Source organism: Camelus ferus, unplaced genomic scaffold (genome assembly GCF_009834535.1).
Source record: "Camelus ferus isolate YT-003-E unplaced genomic scaffold, BCGSAC_Cfer_1.0 contig313, whole genome shotgun sequence".
Taxonomy (NCBI): Eukaryota; Metazoa; Chordata; class Mammalia; order Artiodactyla; family Camelidae; genus Camelus; species Camelus ferus.
The window spans coordinates 1,207,336-1,229,967 of NW_022588524.1; the positions used below are offsets into that span (position 1 = coordinate 1,207,336).

Sequence of the window (22,632 nt, forward strand, 5' to 3'; positions counted from 1 at the left end):
CAGATTTCCAGAGGGCGGGGTTTTTGGGCCACGCGCCCTGCCCCCGGCTGCGTGCGGGGGGCCGTCCCCGTCCCCGCCGCCCGCTTACCTGGGTACAGCGTGCCCGGGAGGCCCATGCTCTGCAGGTAGTTGTGGCAACGCTCCTTGTGCTCCTCCAAAGAGCTCCGCTGCTTGTAGCTTCGGCCACAGTATCCACACTTGTGGGGCTTGCCGACTGCGGGAGACACAAGTGCGTTTAGGAGTCCCGTTAAGGGTCGGCGTCATGGGTCACGGGCAAGGCACGCCATGCAGTGACCACTAAAAAGTCCGCAAAATACAGCAAAACAGAACTAACTCTGCTCTTGATTGCTCAAAGCATGAAGGACTCGGTCAGAATTACTGAATTTAAAAATGTCAGTACCCAGGGGGCCCCCGATTGTACCAAGCACTGCCATGATCCTTGCCCACTGTCCGACCCGGTCACTCTGTACGTGGGGGAAGCAAACGCGGGGTTGGCCCCGGGGTGCTGGGCAACAGGGCAGAGACGCCAGGACCGCCCCCCGCCTCGGCCGGATGCACGGGTGTCCCCCAGAGTCGGACTCCCGTCCTGGGCCAGGTCTGGCGTGACACTGGTGCCGGATCTAACGCACCCAAGGTGACTTCAACTCCGAGGCGTTCAGGTCTCTCTCCAAGAAACCCTCGGTGGACAAACACGCCTTAATGACATGAGCATTTGGCTTCCAAATGTATTTTTCTTTTCCTATCTTGGAAACACTCTGTTTTTTTTTTTTTTTTTGCTCCCCAAAGAACTTCAGGATGGTGTGGCTTCTGGATCAGTGCTGTGCAACAGGATGTACTCTGTGGATGGCCGTGTCCTCTCCCTGCACCATCCAAGACGCCAAGATGTGGCCGCCAGCCAGCCGTGGCTGCCGTGCGTTCCAAGGATGGCTGGTGTCCCTGAGAACTGAAGTTTACATTCTCGTTCATTTTAATTGATTAAAATGTAAATTTAAACACCACATCTGGTAGCGGCCACGGTACTGAGCAGTGCCAGGACAGGGTTTTAAAGCACCTTCCGTTACTTATAAGACACACATTTCCATCCGAAACCAGCATCTTTTACTTCCTTCTCCTATTGTTAGATGTCACATGTTTGAGAGCGTTATGAAAAATCAATGCCCCCTAAATGGGGAACGTTTGGTAAAATGGATTAACCAAAGCTTGTTTCGTTAAATTGCTTCCTTAGGTGGACAGAAGCTCTGGTTTAAGCCGACTGAGACAAAACCCAAAATCTGGAACATTTAAGAGAAGGAAAAACGGATTCTTCTTTATCTGGAGAAAGCACTTCATCCCAAACGTCAGAGAAACAACGTTGAAATAAACAATGTTGCCTAAAATTGTACAATTTTTTGAGCGCGGCCTTTGGACACTAACTGACTGTTAACTAACCCACTCAACGTCCTTTCCTAGAAAGGCTGTAACTTTAGCAAACTCCTGTACACATGGCCTGGTGTCTAAAGGCACATTTTTTTTTTTTCCTGATTATATGATTGATTTCAACTCTGGAACATAAGACGTTCACTGGAAGCAACTGAACTGCAGTAACCAAAGTATATCCACTCTTCTGCAGGAAAGAAAGTCTTTAGCTAAGCTTGCAACTCCACCCTTCCAGGCCACCCAGGCCCCTCTTGTTACGGGCGTGGGGATCTCAGGCCACCACCGGTCGCTGGGGGAAAAGCGGCCCGGCTGGTCGCGGTTTGTAGCGGAACGGGGGTGCGGCCAGTGCAGAACGGAACAGAAAACGACCCCGTCTGGCTCTGCAGACAAAGGCTGGAGTCCCCACTTCGTTCTAGAGGAAGCATCGTGTAGTGTGCCAGTGGTCCACTCAGACGGCAGGCTTGCCAGCAGCCCTGGCTCCACAGTTATCATCTCATCCGTGGATGCATGATAGAAGTAAACGGTCCGAGGCCGACCGCTGCTTCGTGTGACAGCTCCAGAAACTGGCCACACCCGGGGTGCGAGGCCGGCCTGCCCGGACGACGTGAGGGAGCCAGGATGGCCCACAACACTTTCCAGCGTCACAGCAGGACAGGGAAGGGGGAGGCATTGCGTTAAGGGGGCAGGACTGATACGCAGGAGAGATTCCTGTTGCAAAGCGGGGTAACCCAGATGCCATCGGGTTTTCTCCCAAAGGTGGCGGGGGTGCGTGCTTCCTGCCACCTCCAGTGTGGAGTTACCGTCCCCTGCGAGGGTGTCGACGTGACTCCGTGTGAGTGGTCCGTGTGACATTCTAGTCCCAGAATCGCCCGCTAGGCTCCACACACAGACCACGTGACTGTCACATCTGTGGCCTCTCTGGGCCTGTCTGTTACTTAGCTCTCTGCACCCCCTCACCTCCGGCAGGACAGCAGGCACGCTCCTCCCTGCCCACACGTGAGCATTTGCAAATTGTCCCCCTTTGGGGGGGGCAGCAAAGCCCCTGATGACCCCCTGCAGGCACCACTCATGGGAGGAAGATCTCTTTTCCATGATGCCCGTTAAGTGCCCGCCACCCACTGTCTAGCACTGATGAGCACCGTCACCTCCAGGCTCACTCACAGAATCCCACGTCCGTCTGGAACTTTCCCGAAGGCCAGCTTTAGAAACTCACCTGTGGGCATGGACTCAGGCCCCTCTTTCTAGCGGACGTCTCCCCGGATGCCTCCCGCCCAAGACCGGCTGTCCCCTCCCCGTGCTCCCGCTGTCCTCTCTGACACGTGTGCGCATCGTGGTGCCCGAAAGCTCCGTGGGAAGCTCCGTCAAGGTGACAAGGAAGTGGAGCCCGGGGAGGGGCCCCCAAACCCGGCACTGTGACTCTCATCATGTTTGGGGGACAAACCTTCCCCAAGGACCCGCCACCCCCTGCTCCCAGGGCTGCCCGAAGGCGGTGATGTCAAATATCCCCGGAGTGTGTGTGTGTGTGTGTGTGTGTGTGTGTGTCGGGGGGGTGACATGATCGCATCTGCTCAGCGGTGGCTTTGTGCTCACAGGCTGGGGTGCTTTGAAAATTGTGGGGCCTTCCTGTGACCTCGCTGAGGCTCTGATTTTTCCAGATGCGTTTCCTAAAATCTGGTAACAGCCCCCCCCAACTGGCCTCTCCTGCTGAAGTCCCCGCCGGCCTCCGGTGTGACAATGAGACTCGGGCCCAGGTGGGGCGGGCCCTCAGGTACCAGGCGGCCCCCAGCCCTCGTCTCCGTCACCTCTGCGGCGAAAATGACCCTGGTGATGACTCCGTGTGAAAAGCACTGATGGTGGCTTGATGCTGGACGTCCAGGGCTGTGTTTGGGAACTCTGGGGGCCTGGGCCACAAAAGCGGAGCCGGGAAAAAAGCCTTTGCAAGGGAAATCCACTCACCTGAGAAGGACGAGGCCTCTTCTCTGAGGTAAGACTCATGCGTGTGCACGTGCACGTGTGTGTGAGTGTGAGCTCCCCCCCCCCACCTGTTTCCTCTGGTTCCCCGGGAGGTCGGGGGACCGGGGACGGGCAGCCAGTGCTGTGCTGTGGGGGGCTGCGTCCTGGACCAGGCTGGGAGATGCTGGGTGGCCGCCGGGCCCCGAGGACCTACCGGAGTGCGTCCTCAGGTGGCCGGTGAGGGCGTCCCGCCGGCGACACGCGTAGTTGCACAGGTGGCACTTGAAGGGCTTCTCCCCCGAGTGGAGTTTGATGTGCCGGAGAAGGTTGCCTTTCTGGGTGAAGGAGGCCCCGCACTGGTTGCACTGGAAAGGCCGCTCTCCTGGGGAGGGGGGGGACGGGAGGGACAGCCGGTGAGGACAGAGCTCGGCGCGGCGAGGACGCTGCTTCCCACGGGCCCGGTGACTTCCACCAGCCGCGGGTTTGATGGGACACGCGGCTTTCAGACTCAACCTGCCAGCAGCTCCTTAACGCTTCACTGGTTGGGTCAATTTGATCTGAAAATCTAATTTTTTCCCCCCCTAAATCAGAATAGCACATCACAATGCAAATTCAAACTCATTTAAATAAAGTGACTGCTACGTTTTGTGATGAAGAGGCACTCTTCCTGATCAGCAGTTTTGGAATAAACCAATATCCAATTCTGCGTGTTGTGGCATTTGGTGGGTTTTTTTTTAATGCGGCTTTTTTCAAAGGGTCTTTAAAATATGCCACTGAAGCATCGAAATAAAAAGGGAACTCATTAAAAATGCATTTCAGGATCAGAAGTTCATTTCAGCGTTACATTCTTATATTTAAATGAAAGCCACTTCATTATAGCAGTTATAATAACTTCAATTCATTTACATTTTCCCTGTTTTTTCCCTTTCAATTTCTCCTCCATTACCTGTCTGTCCCTACGCGGGCGAACAGGAAAGAGACAGAGAGGGAGAGAGAGCGAATGAAACGAGAAGCTGAGGAGCCGGGAGGCTCTGCATCGTCCAAAGAAATGTCCCTCGTCTCCCCACGAAGGTGCGTTTAAACCCCAGCTGCATGGACATGCCTGGCTTTTTGCTTCATTCTGGGGTCTCCCAAACCTTTAAGGTCTCATGGGTCCACCTATAGCCACTGAGGACAGTTGCATTTTCAGAATGCATTTCTAAGAGATGTGATTTACTGGTTCAGAGTCCTCGCAGGGGTGACACCACTGGAGTGGGGACCAAAAAAAATAAAAAATAAAATAAAAAAATACAAAACCCCCCCAAAAGCAAAAAGACACAACCCACTGGAATCTCGGGTCCCCAAACCCTGCACGGTAACAAAGTGGTAAACGTGTGTCTGCAAACAGGAAAGGATGCTGCAAAGGAGTCAGCTCTTGGAATCTGAATCGGTGAGTGTTTCTGTTAACTCTCACTGAAGACAGAGGCACGCTGGTCCTCAGTCAGTCAACACCAAAGCTCTTTCAAAACCAAATGTATTTTTTTTTTCCTTTTTAGAAGAAGAGCTGTCTGCAGGACCACACTATCTGGTGTTGAGAATCCATGAAAAGGCATTTCCCTAGGACAGTTTCTCCTTCGAGGGGGGGGGGAAGAATGTGTTAAAATGTGTATTTAGCCATTTTCCCAATTAACGTATATGCTTTTGGGGAACAAGACAGAACCCATCCAAAGCAATTTAAGCAGAGGGATACTGGTACTATTAAGACAGGTGCCAGGTTAAATTTAACAGTCTGTTTTGGTGCCTGAATTTCATGTTTAGCCTCATTTTTACTTTTCAAGCGAGCTGGGGAGCTGAGTCACGGGAAAATTGATGGATCCTCCAACCACTCACTCTGGGGGGGGGGCTGGGGCGTTAGGAGACCCCATGCCACGAAAATGCTGATGCTAAGGATGGGGGACACTCCTGGTGGCCAGCGTGGCGTGGCGTGACCCGCACGCACCGTCGAGGGCTCCCTCCGTGCTAGGCGCCTGGCTTAATGGCTGGAGGGACACCCTGCAGTGCAGCCGGGGTCAGTGCAAGACAGAGAGTCAGCGGGGACAGGAAGGACAGGGCGTGACAGCCGGGTGCCCCTTCTGCAGAACAGGGCGGGAAGGAAAGACAGAGGGGACCGTCTCTTCGAGAGTGAAATCTGTCTTCTGATTTGAGTCAGTCTGTAACTGGTGCCTTGCCTGGCAAGCTTTCCTGGAAATCTGTTTCTGATTGCCTGTGCTGGCCTGAATCCCTACATGAGGCTCGGGGACTCCTGAAGGGAGCCTTCCCCGAAATGACAAACTCCCGAGGGGGTTTCCCTTTGCAGGTGCAAGCAGGAAAAGGGAGCCGGGCCCTGGAGCCCGAGGGCAGAACGCAGCCCCGTTTTTCCTGCTCTCGTTGGCCAGCCGCCTCCCTCTGCAAGTGGCCAGCTTGCTCATGGCAGCCAAGTTACATCCAGTTTCTCCAAGGCTGTATTCCGTTTTATTTACATGGGATGAGGACTTCCATAGCATGAATTCAAAATTCAGTTTTTCACCCCAGGGACCCTACACAGAGCTGCCAAGTGGCGGGGACTCTCTGTAAGGATGGTTCAGGTCCTGCAAATAACTTCACGGGGTCAAAAAATACAGTCATCGTGGGATTTCTGGGTGTGTATGAGAAGAAGGTGAATTGAACAAAGTACACGGAACTGCAAGAATTCGCTTGGGTCTAACTGCAGCCACACCTCGGAGCAGCATCCCAGTCCAATGCTGTGTTTATAAATCATGGTGACTGCGCCCTGTCGCCTTATAGATGGGGACCGAGGGGGCTCCGGGCAGCCCAGACTAACCATAATTCGGACACTTTCCTTGGCGTTTATTATTAAAACTCAAGTCATTTAGGAAATTAAGTTTGCATCTCCGCCTGGCAGGGTTTCCCCTGCCCTGCAAGCTGCTTCCTACCTCTCTGGCCTCTGGTTCTCCCACTAACCCCAAGAGGCTGGGGGGCAGGAGTTACGATTATGCTTGGGTTTCAAAAAAATTAAAACTGAGCCGCCAGCCTGGGGAAGTGAAATGGTGGCACCAGCGGACCCTCACGGAGCTGGCGACATGGGACACCGCCCCGGCATCCGGGAAGGACACCTGGGGACCGGCAGGTGCAGGTCCCGGCTTCGGGGGGGGGGAAGTAAGGTGGCCCCTAAGCTCCCAGACGAAGAGCCCCCTGAAGTCACGCTGTGCATGGTCCGTTACCCAAGTGCGTGCCCCGCCGCCCACGGGTGCTCCGAGCCTGTGCACCCTGGCATCCTCTGGGGTTGCATCAGAGTCTGCGTTTCCACAGAGCCCCCGGGGGGCTTCTGTGGACTTGAAGCTTTGAGAAGCGCTGCTCTGGGGGTGCTTTTAGGCTTAGAGGGGCCAGGGCGGAGTCGCTGATGAGCAAAGCATGTGCTTCTCTCGTGTCTTCCACGCAGGTGCCAGGAAAACGGAAAGCTTTCTAGCACGTCTGTTTATTCAAACCAAGTTTGGCCAAGTTATCTCTACACTTTGACTCTGTAATTACGTGAGGGGGAAAAACACTGGGAAGACAATTTAGAGGTTCTCTGTTTCAGTGTTTTTTTTTTTTAACCCAGAAATCAAGGCAAGAACCATAAAACTGTTGTCTATGTCCCTGTTTCTGGGATTTACTGGTCCCGTAAAGGAAGGACTCCATGTGTCGGCCTGTCCTTGCCACTTAGCTGCCACCTGGGGAGGAGACGGCAGCAAGCAGCTGATGCTTCTCTGCATATCCGTACTTGGCAGGTTAATTCATTAAATGCAATTCTTCTTCTTCTTTTTTTTAATCCGGGCAGGCAGTCATTATATTCTGGCCATTTCGTACGCCAGGATTTCATTCATTTATCAAATATTTATTTAAGAGAATTTTCGCTGTACAGCCAGGCTTTACATGAATTAGCAGGAAAGTAATTCATTTGTGAAGGCTATTCCTCCATCAGGAGTGTATTAGCGTGGCTCCCGGTGTATTCTGTTAAGTGTCCATCACCGGGAAACCCACCTTCACCCTAATTTCCGCCTCATTACAAAGCAGGGTGGGTGGGGGGAGCCTGACCACGCTCGTGGGAGCGTCACGTGGGGCCGGACATGACGGGGCTACTTCACTGGGTAATTGGAGGGTTAAGGGGCACATTAGGGAAAGTCGGGCTTGCTTAGCTGTAGAACTTAAATTTTTATTGAAAATGAATGTTTATTGAAAATAAATGTATTTTACAGGTTTTCCAGCTGCACGACAGCCAGAAGGCCGTCATCTGAGGGAACCTCCTGATTCAAATTAAAAAATGATCTGCATTTCTGGACAAATTGGTATTTGGGCTCAATGGATTTTCTGAATTTCTGCTTCATTTCTTGATAATCAGAAACCTGTCTATCCCCACATAAGACTTGCATGAAGCTGTGATTTTCAAGTCTTCCTCGTCACGTCCCTGGGACAACTTATAAAGTTTGTTTTGCCTCTAAAGTCTGCTTTTTAATCTGTTTTTTTTTTTTTTTTGGCCTTCTCTTGTGGAGAACAGTGGTAGACACCGGCTTTGTGCTGACCTGCGATGCCACCCCGTAGGCAGCAATGTATCAGGGCATGTTTTATGTTCCAGCTTTCATGACCACTGGACTTGGCGAATTGATTGTGTTTTGCCCCCTTTAAAAGATTTAGGGCAGAAGGGCAACGTTTCTGTTTGACTCAAAAGACACCTCGTGCAGGCAGTTAAAGGTAAGAGGTGAGAAGGTGACCTGTTGATACTGTATTTTGAAGACTTTCCGGTGCCATCAGGGATGACCTGACAGTCCCGGTGGAAAAGAATGTGACAGGCCAGCCACCAGGACTGCACACTGGGGACGAGGAGGGGACAGAACCAAGACCCTGGTTCTCCAGCCCCCAATGTGAGAACCTCTCAGGAGCCTGGGCGCAGCCATCAGACACGAGGCTCTCTCCCTCCTTCATTTCTGGACACAGAATACTGTATTCTCTGTTAAGTCCAAACCCTCCATCACATCATCTACTAGATGGGGGGGTTGGCTGTTAAGTTCTTTACCAATCTGAGGTGAAAAGCGATGGCAAGCAAGCAATCTCGTTGGAAGTCTCACCCGCTGCAGGATAAGCCATCGGAGAAACTGAGCACTTCCTGAAAGACTGAATTTTGCAGCTATTCCTTCATTCAACTCGTGCTTCTAAAACTCAAGCCCTGTTCGTTTGCACCCCTCCCCAAAATGACTCATGACTCCTCAGTGGAGAAGTCTGAGGAGTAGATTTCAGCGTGTCAGTCTCCTCCCGTTTCATCTGGTTTTGTTTTCTTAAGGGTGAGCCATTTGGCACATGTGGGGTGACAGCGTCCTTGTCCCTGTCCAGCGGGTTTAACCTCACGGCCCTCGACAGAACTCGTGTGAGGCTGTTACCTTTTCTGTTCTGTTTTATGGCTTTAACTTTATAGGATCGAATTGAAGATTTTTTTTTTGTTCTGATCAAATTGAAGTCAGTATTTTTTTTTTGTCACCTCAAAGCAGCATGTGAACACAAAAGGAAAAAGTGGGCTGAAGTAGCCAGTCTTGCCCCCAGGCCGCCTCCCTGGCCTGCCAGATTGGTGACTCCCAGCTCCCCGAACAGAGCCAGGAGTGAAACATTAAACAGAACTGGCTGCCAGAAAGCCTCATCAAATTTAAAAAACTCGACCACCATCCAGTTCGCAGTATAATTTTATGGGATGGAGATCATATTAAAATAATGGAAAACAGAAACAAAAAAAAAAAAAAAAAAAAGAAAAAAGAAAAAAACCCAAGAAATCAACAACCCAGGTCTCTTTTTGGGTATGGTTCCAGGGAGGGTGGATTTCAGGTTCGGATTGCTCATGCAGGATAAGAAAGCTACGCCTCGCTTTGACTGGGAGCCACTGCCACGCTGCCAGTCAGTTGGCAACAGGATCAGAACACTTTGCTCAAAAGGGCATTTCCTCTGCTACACCCCACGGACCTCTCCAGGTCGCCAACGGAGGGTCTACGCCAGGCCTTACCCGTGTGGCTTCTCTTGTGGACCATGAGAACATTGGGGCCGATGCAAATTATCCCACAGACATCACACTTTAGTTTGCCGTTCGGAAGTCGAATGCCTCCGGCTCCTGACAAAGCTTTGTGGCCTTGGGCACTGTGGGAGCCATTCATTTTCTCTCCCGAGGCATCAAGCATTCGTAAGTCCTCTGCACACTCTTCACCATTCATTTCACAGGCACGCCCATTCTCTTCATCACTCTGAGTCTCTACTTTAACATTACTGGCTGAAAGAGACAACACAGGGTGCCGCTCAGTGTCATCGCAGGAACAAGGCAAAACAGCACAACAGCGAAAGGAACGACCCAGTGGAAGCAGAAGGCTTCTAAACGTACAGCAGCGGTGACCGTGCAACCGTGCGACCGTGGCCCCGAGCTCCGGGCGTATCGACCCACCGGGAGATGTCATGGGTTCGGGACCACTCGCCTGTCCTTTCCAAAGGGCTGAATGGCAGGGTGTGCAAATGCACAAAAAGCCTTTTTATCAATTCTCGCTTTCAAGTTGGGGGGCCTCTGAACACATTAAGGTCACCGGGTGCACAGGGACAACCTTGTAGCACCTCCGGAGTGACCTGAGGCCAAGTTCTGTGAGCCAAAAGCACCCCTCCCATCAACAGGTGAGGACTGATCACGTGACTCATGACTTCTCAGTGGAAAGGTCTGAGGAGTAGATTTCAGCGTATCAGTCTCTTCCCGTTCCGTTTGGTTCTGTTTTCTTAAGGGTGAGCCGCGTGGCCCATATGGGGTGACAGCGTCCCTGAGTTGTGTGTGACCTTGTTTGGCAAAAATCCCTAGAAAGTGCTTATCAAGCCTGGAAAAAACCTCACTTTCCGCTGCTACCTTTTTTGTTTGTTTCATGGGTTGATAAACGTAGGGACACAACCCAGTAAACGCATACTCAGATTTCTGACAGTGGATTCCTGAAAGACTTCCGTGTGTTTGTTTTTTGGGTGCACCATCATTCTCCATCCCTTTCACCACATAATGATAATAAGCCATGTGTCCTAAAGCAGATCCATGATTTCTTAGGTTTTCTTCCAGCTCCTGAAGGGTTGACGGGGATGGTTTGTGAACGTTAAGAGGTCTCGGCTAGCTTTTCAACAAGAAAGCCTTGTGCACGTGTGGGGTGAAGGGTTCCTGCTACCGAGTATAGTAACCACCGTCCACCCTGCTCTGTTTCCCCAGCGTCACAATCAGGGTCATGACTGACATCATTCACGTATTTTTCTTGGTAAAGGAAACAAGACATTTGATTTGCATTCTTCTGAAACGCTGATGCATAGCTGAATCCAATGTTGGTTGGGATAACCTGCAGTCACGCTGAAAGCCGTCATTTCCATCAGAGTTAGTAAGATTAGTAAGAGGAAGTAAGTAAACTCTGCCAAGTAAAGTAACCAAAGAGACCGACAGGAACCACGGCGACAAAACCTTTGCCCAACGTTGTGAATCATGGGGTTCTCCGAGCGTGGTCCCCGGGCACCACCACCAGCATCTCCTGAGAACCTGCCAAGGGGGGAAGACTCTTGGGTCCACCCCAGACCCACTGAACCAGAAACCCCAGGGGTGGGCCCCGCCCTGGCGTTGCCACGAACCCCCCAGAGGATTCCAACGGACACTCAGATGGGAGGGAACCTGTGCTAGTAACCCCCCCAGGTTCATTTCAGTCAACACATGCCTCATGCTGGGGAGGTCCAGAGCCCAGACTCTGAAGCCACAGTTTCTGGCTTGGAATCTCAGCTCCTCTCTATTTTTTTTTTTTTTGGCAGAGGGTGTAGAGGATGGGTAATTAGGCTTATATTTTAATTTATCTTAAGGGCAGTGCTGGGAATGGAACCCAGGACCTCATGTACGCAAGGCACGGGCTCTGCCCCTGAGCTACACCCTCCTCCCAGCTCCACTCTTCATAAGCTCTGGGATCTTGGGTAAGCCTCGCATCTTCTCTATACCTCGGTTTCCTCATCTGTAAAAACAATGGGGGAACTGTCAGCCCTGGTCCAGTGGGAGCACTGAGAGGACATAGTGGGTGAAGAGATGCCGAGTGAGCTTAGGACACTGACCGGCACGGCACGTGACGCCACGTTTCCACAGAAGGGGCGTCTGCCTCACCCCAGGAATGGCCACCGCACTGTAATATTGAACCCTGTAATATTTAACAACAGCCCTATAAGCGAGGCACTGTTACCGCATTTCACAGCTGGAGGAGCTCCAGCACAGAGACGTCGAGCAACTTGCCTGGGGTCACACAGCTGGCAAGCGGCGGAGCTGGGAACGGCTCCCGCGCCCGCATTCCCATCTGCTCTCCCACCCAGGATTCCCCCTGAGCTCTCTGGAGAGAAGACTTGTCGACAAATACGTGAGTGGAACCAATGAGCTGGACCACAGCCCTCACTGTGGACAAGAAGATTCCAGAACTGAAGGGCCACCTGTTTCCATGCGATCCCTGCATCCCGTCAGACTGTCCTGAGACGTCCAAGATTCCCAGGAGCGGCCTGCTTCTCAGCGGCCACTGCTGGGCTCCCCCGGCCTCCAGAGACAAGGGACCGAGTCCTGCAGACACGGCGGGGACGGGAGACCAGGCAGCCAAGGATGCTCCCGGCCTCGGTCTGAGCTCTGAGCTCTTCGGACTCGCGTTCTCCGCCACGTGCTGGTTAGCGTTTCAGGTGGAGGCTAATTCTACACCTAAAAGACCTCTGCACCCCTTAGCCCAGGAGTACGTTTAATCAGTCCGTCGGCTGGCTTTTAAAGATGAGATGGGGGCTTCGCAGAGCCCAGTGGAGCGAGTTACCGGAGCCGAGACGCGGGGCTGCAGCTGGGGGACGGGGCCCAGGCAGGTGGACGAGAGCCCGGACAGCTCCCTCGGGATGGTCCTCCGCTCGGCTCCGCACAGAGCCGGCCCCTGCTTTCCCCAAAACGCACATCTGCACAGGCTCACCTGCCAGAGACCCCCGCTGGCCCTGCCTTATTCAGACAGACAGGGCGCCCTGTGGCCTGTGCCGTTGGGGACGGCGTGGCGCCTTCTGGGGGAGCAGAAGGGAGCAGGGATGCAGCAGGGGGCTTTGAGTTCTGACATCTCCCACGCTGGCAGAGGAGGGCACGGGTGTCAGGAGGGAAGGGGACGAGGACAGAGACGGCCAAGGGCAGGACAGAAGTGGCCTTAAATATCCCAGGGGCCCTCCAGCCAGAAGGCTTGACACCCGTCACTCATTTGACCAGTGGTTCTTGAAGGCGGGTCTTTGCCGTTAACCACGCCAGGCGACGTCTTCTCCGAGAAAACTGTATTAATAGAACCAAAAAGAAGCTAGGAGATGGAAAGGCGTGGGGGGAGCTGGTTGTAAATTGCAGGAACAGGTTGTAAATTGCAGGTTCGAAGAATAAAGTTGAGGATGCTGTGATGTTCTGGGTTTCTGAGATGAAGCGTGCCAACCGACCCCCACAGCGTGGACCCCCAGATCACGGGGCTGGCCCGAGGGCTCCTTACGAGAGACGCCACGCCAGGGCACGATGGGGCAGCTCTGTGGCCGGTGAGAGAGGGGACAGGGCGCCTGCGGGGGTTACAGGTGAGGAGCACGTGGCTGCGGGCATTTCCGCTTCAAGCACGTGCGAGTTTTCCCTCCATGTGGGGAGAGATGTGTCCGTCTTTGTGGACAAACGCAAACCGGGCCCTGATTCTGCCCATCGGGGAGGGTGTCCGCAAAAATGGGGTCTCTCATCCAACGAGCAGGAGCAAACGGGCCACGGGCTTATTATTTTGGAGCTGACAGACATCCGGGCGTAAAACTACCCTAACACGAGGCAGACACAGTCCAGGCCTCGAAAGGTGAACTTCACAGACACACGAGCCAGGTCCACCTGCGTTACAGTGCACGCGCTGGACACGCGAGCTCGGGACAGGGGTCTCTTGGCTTCACTTATGTCCGCGTGAAAATGGCTTTGAGGGTTTTAGGGGACGGAGAGCTAGGGCAGAGGTGTGGTCCGAGAAAAGAGGGTGGAAGATGCCATCTGGGGGCCTGGGTTAGTGGACAACCGGGTCCCCTGCACTGGCCAGGCAGGACGCCTCCTTCAAGACGGGCGAGCACGGCCCGGGCGGGTCAGCGGGAAGGAAGGACGTCAGAGGGGCACAGAAGCCGGTCCCCAGGGACGTCGAGGGGACGGGATGTGCGGGGCTCGGAGAAACACGCCTCGCGCTAAGAGCGGTGAGACCCCGAGCATCTCGAGCAAACAGGCTCCAGGAGGGAGGGAGGAGGTGGGGTGAAGGAGGGGTGGCCTCCGCAGGGCAGTGGCTTTGCGCAAGCCTGGCTGGCAGGCTCCCCCTGCGGGCAGCTTGTCACTCAAGGAGCCGCAGAAGGGACTGGCGCTCGTGTGCAGAGGGCTGGTCCCTGTCCCTGCGTGTGACTTGTGTGGCTCTGGGTGCCGGGGGGACCCATGATTTTGAGGCACACAAGCTGCAGAAGTCAGGCACCAGCGGCTGCCCGGACCAGGGAAGGGGGAGAGGGGACGGATGCCCGAGGCGACGCGGGGCACTTACTTAAGCTGCCCGTCCCCTGCACTGTCATAAGCAGACGCCCTGGGGCCCAGCCAAAGGGACAGGCTGGCTTCTGACTCCCGTCGCTTGAGAAGGCCACGTGACCAGGCCTTCAGTCTTCTCCCTTCAGACCCGCCTTGGGGAGGAGGTGTCAGTTTCAGGAACGAGTCAGTCCCCTCCAACTTGGGTCCACCCCACGGCGGCTGTCCCCATGGGAAGTGGCCAGGGCTGATGTCAGCCTCCTCCGAATTCCCAGACCCCTCCCTCCGCCCCATCTCCTTGGACCCCAAGCTGCTTAGCATCTGTGAAATGTTACACTCTCCATGAATAGAAGGGTCATACTTTTAAATCTTTTATAACTTCATCCCCCACCGCTTAGAAAAATGTCCGACTCGGTAAGATGCTGAATCGAACCGATTAAACACAGAACACGTTTCGGAGACCTCTGGCTCGCATCTAACCCGGCAGCTCTCCCTCTGACTCCCGAGAGCTGATGGACAGGGCCCCGTGTCACTATTTAATCACGCGAAGACTGGATGTCTTCAAACCCTGAGCCAAAGCCACGTTCCTTCACAGAAGCAATTCAGAATTAGGAAAAATTAAAGTCCCGCTGGCGTATGTTTCAGAGGCCGCGTTCACAGCGATGGTGTTAGTAACAGGACGGTCTTAAGGGCACCCTCCCCGCCCCCGGCCCCAGAACCTCAGCACATAGGCAAGTTTGGCACTGAAGATTCTGCAGAATCTGGGTGATTCTGGGTCAGTGGGGCCAGAGGCCCAGATTTACCACCAAGCATCGCATGCACTCATGAACGATTAAAACGTTTTAATGCAAAGGGCAGCCCCCGCCTTACAAATGGATGGTGTCTCCACTTCATTCTCTTTTTCCTTTTAGAGTGGACCTTTAGACGTAATTGCTCAGGTAAATATTTGGAACTCAGACTGCATTTTGCCATTGAAAAGACATTCCCCAACGGGTACACTACAGTACGAGTTGAGGCCACGTGAACCTGAACTGCTCAGTATTTTCAACAGCAGAACAAGAAACAGAAATATTCCTGCCACCGGCGAGCACCTAGCAACAAATCGAAGGCAATAACAATATTTAAGGTGTAGCCTGAATGAGGGTAACAGAATGAAACTTTCAGATGAAGACATGTTTCTATGCTGCCTCTAACGGATTTAGGAAGACTTTTAAGCATTTTTAAGGCTAATAAAACCATTATTCTAACTAATGAAATGTAGGGTCCTTTCTCCTTGCAAAGATGCATGATTAGAAGTACGTTTATCCTTTTGAAGGATGGCCGCTCCGACCGGTGGGAGGTGGCACCTTGCTGCAGTTTTGATCTGCATTTCTCTGACAATTCACGATACTGAGCATTTTTTCATGTGCCTGTTGCCCATTTGTATGTCTTCATTGGAGAATTGCTTGTTTAGGTCTTCTGCCCATTTTTGGACTGGGTTTTTGTTTTTTTTTTTTTTTCTTATTAAGCCATATGAGCTGTTTATATATTCTGGAAATCCCACCCTTGTCAGTTTCTTCTTTTGCAAATACCTTCTCCATCTTTTAAAAATATTTTTTTCCTATTCATTGGAGAACTGCTAGCTTGGGAAGGGATAAATTGGGAATTTACAGCTTGCAGACACTAACTGCTATGTATAAAACAGATCAACCAGGTCCTCCTGCAAAGCACAGGGAACTCTAGTCAACACCCTGTAGTAACCTGTAATGAAAAAGAATATAAAAATATATGTATGTGCAGGTATGACGGGGACATGACGCTGGGCACCAGAAACTGACACAGCACAGCCAACTGATGATACTTCAATAAAAATAAAATAAAAGATACGTTTGGCTGCTGAAAAAAAAGATGTTCACCCTTCTTTGATGTTTTAGGCTTTTAAGTGGAATGAAATCAGGGGGGAGCGAAAAGAGGTGGCCAGTTTGTGTTTTTAATTTTCAAGAAATAAGAAAAAAGAGACGAGGGGTGAGGAGGGTAATTCTCCACCGTGACCTCTAGGTGGTGATGTTGGCCCCAGAACAGCTGGGTTGCTGTTTGGGGGCGGGAGGTGGGGTGGGGGTGGGGGTGGGGAGTGCGGAGGGGGAGGGTTACAATTAGGGTACCCGGGAGGGGATGGAGAAGAAGGAGACAAAGGGGTGCTTATAGCCTGTGAACCCAACTGTGTAATATAGAGACAGGCAGTGAATCATAACATGGTCACCTGGAACGCCTCCAAACCCTGTATCTCTGTCCACACCGTGAGTGGGGTCTGAGGTCTTCACCAGAGGGTCGGCTTCGACGGTACCAGATGCCCGAGCCTTCCTCAGACTTACTGCAAACGCGTCTTAGAAGCTATCGCCTTGCTCTTTTATTATTATGATGATGATGTTTGCAGCGGGGAGGTAATTAGGCTTCTTTATGTATTTTTTTAAATCAATTTTTTGCTCGGTTTTTTCAGTGGGGGGGCTGGGGATGGAACCCAGGACCGCGTGCGTGCTAAGCACGCGCTCTGCCCGTGAGTGGCACCCTCCCCGCCCTGGTAGCGTGGTGTTTCATGTCACCGTATAAGCACACACGCACGTATACGCAGACACACGCACACTTATACAGACTTACGCGTACGTCTCACAGTAAACATCAAGCTGTTGTTTTTAAGCGAACTCACGGAGACATGAGTAAGAGAAAGATTTCTGCAACTTTTACAGACTGGAAAAGCAGCCAATCGAGGTTATGAGAAAAGGAGACGGCTCAGGCTGACAGTGCAAAACCTTGTAGGTACCAAAGAGTTTCTGATCACCAGGATGTCACAGACCTGTCTTAACTGTTACTGACATCTTTTAGGACAGTGTGTACTGTGAACGGTATACCAAGCACCATGTGCCTTCTCACGCTGCCTTATAATAATGCAAAATTCCCTGATGCAGAGTCTGCAGTCCTAAAGGGGGCAACCCGCTTGCATTGCTTTAAGCATCCGGCTCCCTGCACCTTTTAGAGAAAGCACTCCTCACTCCTTCAAATACTCCTTTAGGGATGTTGCCCAAATGTGTTTATCGCCCTCTCTCAAACCTAAAAAGGAAAAATGAAAGCAACATCTGCTTTTGGTCCGACAGCTCAGATCAGGAAGGTCCCACCGGCCACTGCTCAGGAGGCGGGGACCACGGGCTAACGGCCTCGAAGCCCCGCGACGTGTCCCTTCTCACTTCTGAAATGAGCACTGAAGAGCCACAGAGGGAGGGTGTGTCTCTGCCTCCCGTCCTACAAGCATGTAAAACGCATCTTGAAAGCATGTTGTGTTGCTTAAGGGTGTCAGGAAGTCCGGCCCTCACCACCGCACTCCATCCACAAAAAAGCAGAGAATCAGAACATTAATAACAAGATGGTTTAACAGCATTTGCAGAGCAATAATTCTGTTAATACTATTGTTACTTCTGCCCTCACTATGACCACCCTGCCGCCACAAAAGGCATGCTTTCTACAACCATCATTTTTTTTTTTAATTGAAGGATCATCAGTTACAATGTGTCAACTTTTGGTGCACAGTTATGTAACTTCTGGTGCACAGTGTCATGTCCACGTCATGCACATACACACATATATTCGTTTATATATTCTTTTTCATTAAAGGTTATTACAACATACTGACTAGAATTCACTTTGCTTTTAATAGTCTAGAACTTTGCATACGTACCTCCTTGTGTTGTCATGCTCCTGACAGTAGACATTTTAGTGAATAGCATGGTCAGTATTTAATTTATCTCATTTTTTTTATCAAGTATGAAGGAGGGTGATGGAAAAGCATGCATTCACAATATTTACAGGATGGAAACGAGTATGAGATGAATACACGTGACCGTTTTCCAGAAGCAAAGTGTATACTTACGACACAAAGAATTGGGAATTATTGCACGAAAATCCCCAAAGCCGTCAGCCGCATAGGCAGCTGCAATAAAGAAGGAAAAGAGAAAGCTGGGCTGTAGCAGCGTCCGAGAGGGAGAGCAAGAGTTTAAAAGAAAGCATTATTATTATTATTTGAAAGGAACGTGTTATTACTCAGGAACAGGGCTGGACTTCCCGGAGGGCCGTGCCCACGGCATTAAATCACGCAGATGGCGAGCCCCCTCTGGTGCACTGGGGGTCTTGGGGCCGCCAACCCGGAACATTCTAGAACACTGGGAGACCCGCCAGCCAACCTGGGACAGGTGGGCCCCAGATCCCAGCATCACACCTGAGCTGCTCCCAGGAGGCACCTGCCTTCCCAAAAGCTGTGTGAACCGTCACGGGCTGTCTGCACAGCCGGGGTTCCCCATGGAGCTTTTTCTTAGAAGGTGTTTGCAGGAAATTTAGAAAACGTTCAGGCCACATATTGAGTGGGGGAACCATGAGTGTCTCCGTCCCCCTCAAAACGAAATACCGATTTCCGCGGGTCGTCTTTATCAGCTGCCCTCTTAAATGCAATCATCACCTCAGATCTCCAAGTTTTTGCTCCGTTTTATAGGTCAGAGCTTTCCTGTGTGTGCCTGTGTCCTGAGACTTAACAGAGCTGCACACACGCACGCGCACGCGTGCACACATGCCATCTTCCCTGCAGAAGTGACACCCCAGCGACTGAGTTACGTGCACAGAGTAGCTGCTCAATTAAACGCATTGTATGACCCACTGTATTAAGAGTTTCCTGCAGGACACAGACCTACTCAGATTTGCTTAAAACCAGTCTTTTTCAAACTTCTCTGGCCAAAGATCCTCCCCCACCATTTTTTTTTTTTAACCGTGAAGAATTTATCAAAATATTAAGGTAATGGAGAAGCACAGTCTGGGCTACACTTCCAAAGCTATTCCCTGAAGAACCTCGATTATTTGCTAACAAAGCCTTGTTCTGAGATCATCAGAATGACACCGCCACTACCCTGTGTCCCGTCCACAGAGCCATCATCCGGGGCCCCCCTGGGTGCACCTGCGGTCCAGGTGGTGCTGACTTCACAGCGACCTTTGCACTTCTGTCCTCACTGAGCTGCAGCCTTTTGTATCAACTTTTGGCATCTCGGTCGCTCTGGGTCATGGGGGCACCAAGCCATCGCAGACAAGGGTGGGGAGGCAAAGGGAGGCACTGACCTTTCGAAATCAGGGCCATCACAACACACGGCAGAATATAAAATTCCCCAGTTAGGTGACGGAACAGCCCCACTTCCCTGGGACACCACCGAGATCCCTGACGGGGGACTCGGGCAACTTCCAAGGAGCCCCTCAGCGACGGGCCACGCGTGCTGGTGACGGGGAACAACGCAGGGAGGCGTTCTGGTCACTGGCCCACCGTCGGACGAGTGAAGGAGCAACGGGGCGAGACGTGAACACCGTTCATCTCAAAGCTGCATTAGGGGGAGGGTGGAGCGTGTGCTTAGCGTGCACGAGGCCCTGCGTTCAATCCCCAGCCCCTCCGTGAAAAAAAAAAACCCAAAACCTAAGTACCTCTCCCACCTAAAAATAAAATGAATGAGTAAAATATACATTTAAAAAATAAACAAAAGGTGCCTTTCTCGAAAGCGTTCAAGGCAGAGGTCTTGGGGGGCCAAGTCACAGCCCTGAACACACAGAATTCGGTCGGAACGCCTTCCCTTCCCCCCACTGCTGTTTAATATAAATAGCATTGCAGGACATCCTTAGACGCTGAATGCGAATTGTTATTTTGTTTTTCCAAGAGAATCAGTTGTTTGGTTTGGGAGACTTGGCATTAAATGGAAAGTCGTTGCCCTCAAGAGCTGATGCTGTTAAAATTACAAAGAGCTTAAATAAAAAACACAAGACGCAGCTGTAACCATCAGGTCGCGGCACATCCCCCGGGGAAAGGCGAACTGAGCCAGTCCCTCTGGCTCGTGCTCCCTCCACGCAGTGCAGAAGGACGCGACGAGCCACCCCATCCTGTCCTGTCCGCCCCGTCCCTCCCCATCCTGCGTCACTCTGTCTTGTCAGCCCGGCACCTGCTGGGAGGCAGGCACTGGCCTGGGGTTTTGCAAGTATCAGGGACTCCGGGAGCACTCTCCCTAAACCCCCTGCAGCCCTCACCACGGTCCTGCGAGGGGGCCACCTCTAGGTCACCCGCCACGCGCTCTCCCGGAGCCGCTGGCCCCAGTGCCCTGGCCCGGGCGGCGCCCGCATGCCTGCTGAGCCCTCGAATCGGCCGCACTGCCCCTCTGCTCGCTCACGCGGGGCAGGGAGCCCTGGCCGGGGCGGGCCTGATGCGCCCCGCATCACAGCCCGGCTTACAAGTCCGGATCTCGTGCCGAAGCATTCGCTGTTCTCAAAATGGGAGAGAGGAGGTCTGTCCCACGTTCAAGACGCTGGCGATCGGGGGGAAAACACACGCAGATGTGAATTTGGGAGAAGGCAGGAAGGCGCTCTGACTCCCGCACGCACTCGTTAAGGCGGGTGAGCCCAGCGGTCACGGTCAGATCGCTAGCCTCCCGTTAGGCTGTGAAATTCCGACCGCCGGGACCCTTGGAACGCCTGCAGGCCTAGCACTGCAGGGACTGGCGCCCTCCCCCATCACGGCCCCAGCGAGAGGGTCCCCAGGTGAGAAGGCGGCAAAGGAGAGGTCCAGGTCCAGACCCCTGGACTTTGCTGGGGGTGGGGGGTGGCGGGTACTGGTCCTTAAGGCACCCTCTGCGCTGGGGAGCTCCGGGCTTTGTCCAAGGAGAGCGCAAACGCCTCCTGACCGCTCGCAGCAGGAGCGGGTGTCCTTCCAGACTCACAGAAGAGGGAGCTGCAGCCTGACCCCCAGACACGGAGCCCCGGGGTGCGGCGTGACTCTTGAGCTGGACCGGTTACACCCCGATTCCCGCTCGGCCAGCCCCTTCCTTGAGACTCCAGGGGCCCCGGCGTCCGAGCCGGCCCGGGGTCCTGCACGGCCCCAGCACCACGGGGCACCGCTGGGTGCTCGTGAGGAAGGAGGCAGTGTCGCACCGTTGTCCCCGACTGCGGGGATGTGCTGGGCTCCAACCCGCCCCGCGTCCTTCCTTCCCCTGCGTCGTGCCCGGTTCTGGACCGGCTGTGTCTGCAGCCCAGTTCTGGGCTCAGATGAAGAGGCTCCAGGCACTGGCTCCTTTCTCCCCACTTCCCCTGCTCCTGCACAGGAGACGGGGCTCACCCCGGGGTCATCGAATCGGCGAACTCCTTACTGTGACCTCGGAAGACAGCCACTGTTCCGGAACATTTTAAGAAATCCGCGTGCATTAGAGCAGGGCTTGCAAGGGGTGAGGCCGAAAGCATCTGATTTCCTCTGGGTGCGGCTCCCAGGGCGCCCGGTCAAGCCAGTAACAGGGAGTCACTCTCGCCAGTGCTCCGGCCAGCGGCCAGCGGCCACCGGCACTCGGGTGTGCACATCCCAGCACACGTGGCCTGCGTGTGCACGCGCTTGTGCTCTGACACGCCCCCCTGGATGCCTCTGCCGGGGGCCCACCGCATCCCAGCCGTCTCTGAACCTGGACCCTCATCAGCTTCCGGGAGGGAGGGGCGGCCGTGCCCTCAGACGCAGGGCTCCCCTCCGACCCCCAAACACCCTGGTGGGTCCTCACCTCCCTCGGGGGAGAGGGGCCGAGTGGACCTTTTCAAGGCCTTCACCCACCCGCACAGGGGTCTCAGGCTGACCGCCAGGAGGAGGGACGAGCTGGGTGGCTTCAAGTGGAACGGAACAAAATGGCCCAGGTCAACTTCGCTTTACTTCAAATTACAGCTGTCGGGTCTGCGGTCCAGAGCAGGCAACACACACGGGACTGAACGGGGCCCTGATGGGCAGACAATGGGGATGAGCCAACCTCCATCCTCCGTCTCGATACAGCCCAGCTGGGCACCCGTCCTGTTCTGTCTGTGTTTTATCAGCGCACTTCTAATTGTGCACAGCGAACATGGACAAGCTCTGAATGATAAATCTCTAACTTAGAAGGGGGGGCACCGACAAGCAAAGACTCTCCTTCTGAAAAGGAAGACGGCAGATTTGCTAAGGATGCTCTGTTCAGGGGACGGCCTCGTAAGTCACGGCGTGGACACCCTCAGGAACCTTCCCTTCACCACCTGCTTAGACACAGCCCACCACTGCTCAGGGGGAAGCATCTGCAGGTGAAAGAACAGATTTAGGGATATGTTCTGAATCTTACACTCTTCCTGCCTCTTCCTTTAATTTTTTGAAGAAAAATTTCTTTTTTGGGGAGGGGAGGGTAAAAACAGTATTTACCTATTCAAAGAGAGCCAGTCTACGGAAACACCGAGATGAAGGGTCTAAAACTGACCCCCAGCTTCTACAATTTAGAGAAAACCAGAAAAAGGAGAAAATGGAAAAAAAAATTAAAAAACCAGAGGAAGGAAACCAAGTGCTCTGAAAAGAGAGAAGAAAAGGACATTTTCAGGCAACACACAGGGGCTGTTGGACATCGAGGTTCTGGAGAAGTAATGAGAAGCCACAAAGGTCTTACCACGAACCAGGGGACGTGGAGACCCCATGAGGGCCTGGGGACAGGTGAAAATTCGAGTTTTATTTTGTTTTTCCGTTCCAAATCTTGCTCTAGGGATGGAGTAATGAAAACACAGTGGATCAGACAGGCCGGAAGAGCGAGGGAGGGAACCTCTACCAGCCAACCGAGGCCGCACGCAGGAGCGTGGCCGGTGTGGCCGGGTGGGGGGCC

General features: G+C 53.1%; 1 protein-coding gene across 7 annotated transcripts in view; it reads right to left on the minus strand.

Moving 5' to 3' along the window:
• Positions 1 to 22,632, minus strand: part of IKZF1 (IKAROS family zinc finger 1) — an 86,466-nt gene that overhangs the window by 14,326 nt on the left and 49,508 nt on the right. For 5 of the 7 annotated variants that reach the window (XM_032476289.1, XM_032476290.1, XM_032476288.1 and 2 more), the window contains exons 4-6: positions 9,410 to 9,670; positions 3,584 to 3,751; positions 89 to 214 (exon numbers count right to left, since the gene is read on the minus strand). In XM_032476289.1, coding sequence (XP_032332180.1) covers positions 89 to 214; positions 3,584 to 3,751; positions 9,410 to 9,670 — 555 coding nt within the window. The remainder of the gene's footprint in view (positions 1 to 88; positions 215 to 3,583; positions 3,752 to 9,409; positions 9,671 to 22,632) is intronic. The other 2 variants (XM_032476292.1, XM_032476291.1) reach the window with 1 other exon arrangement.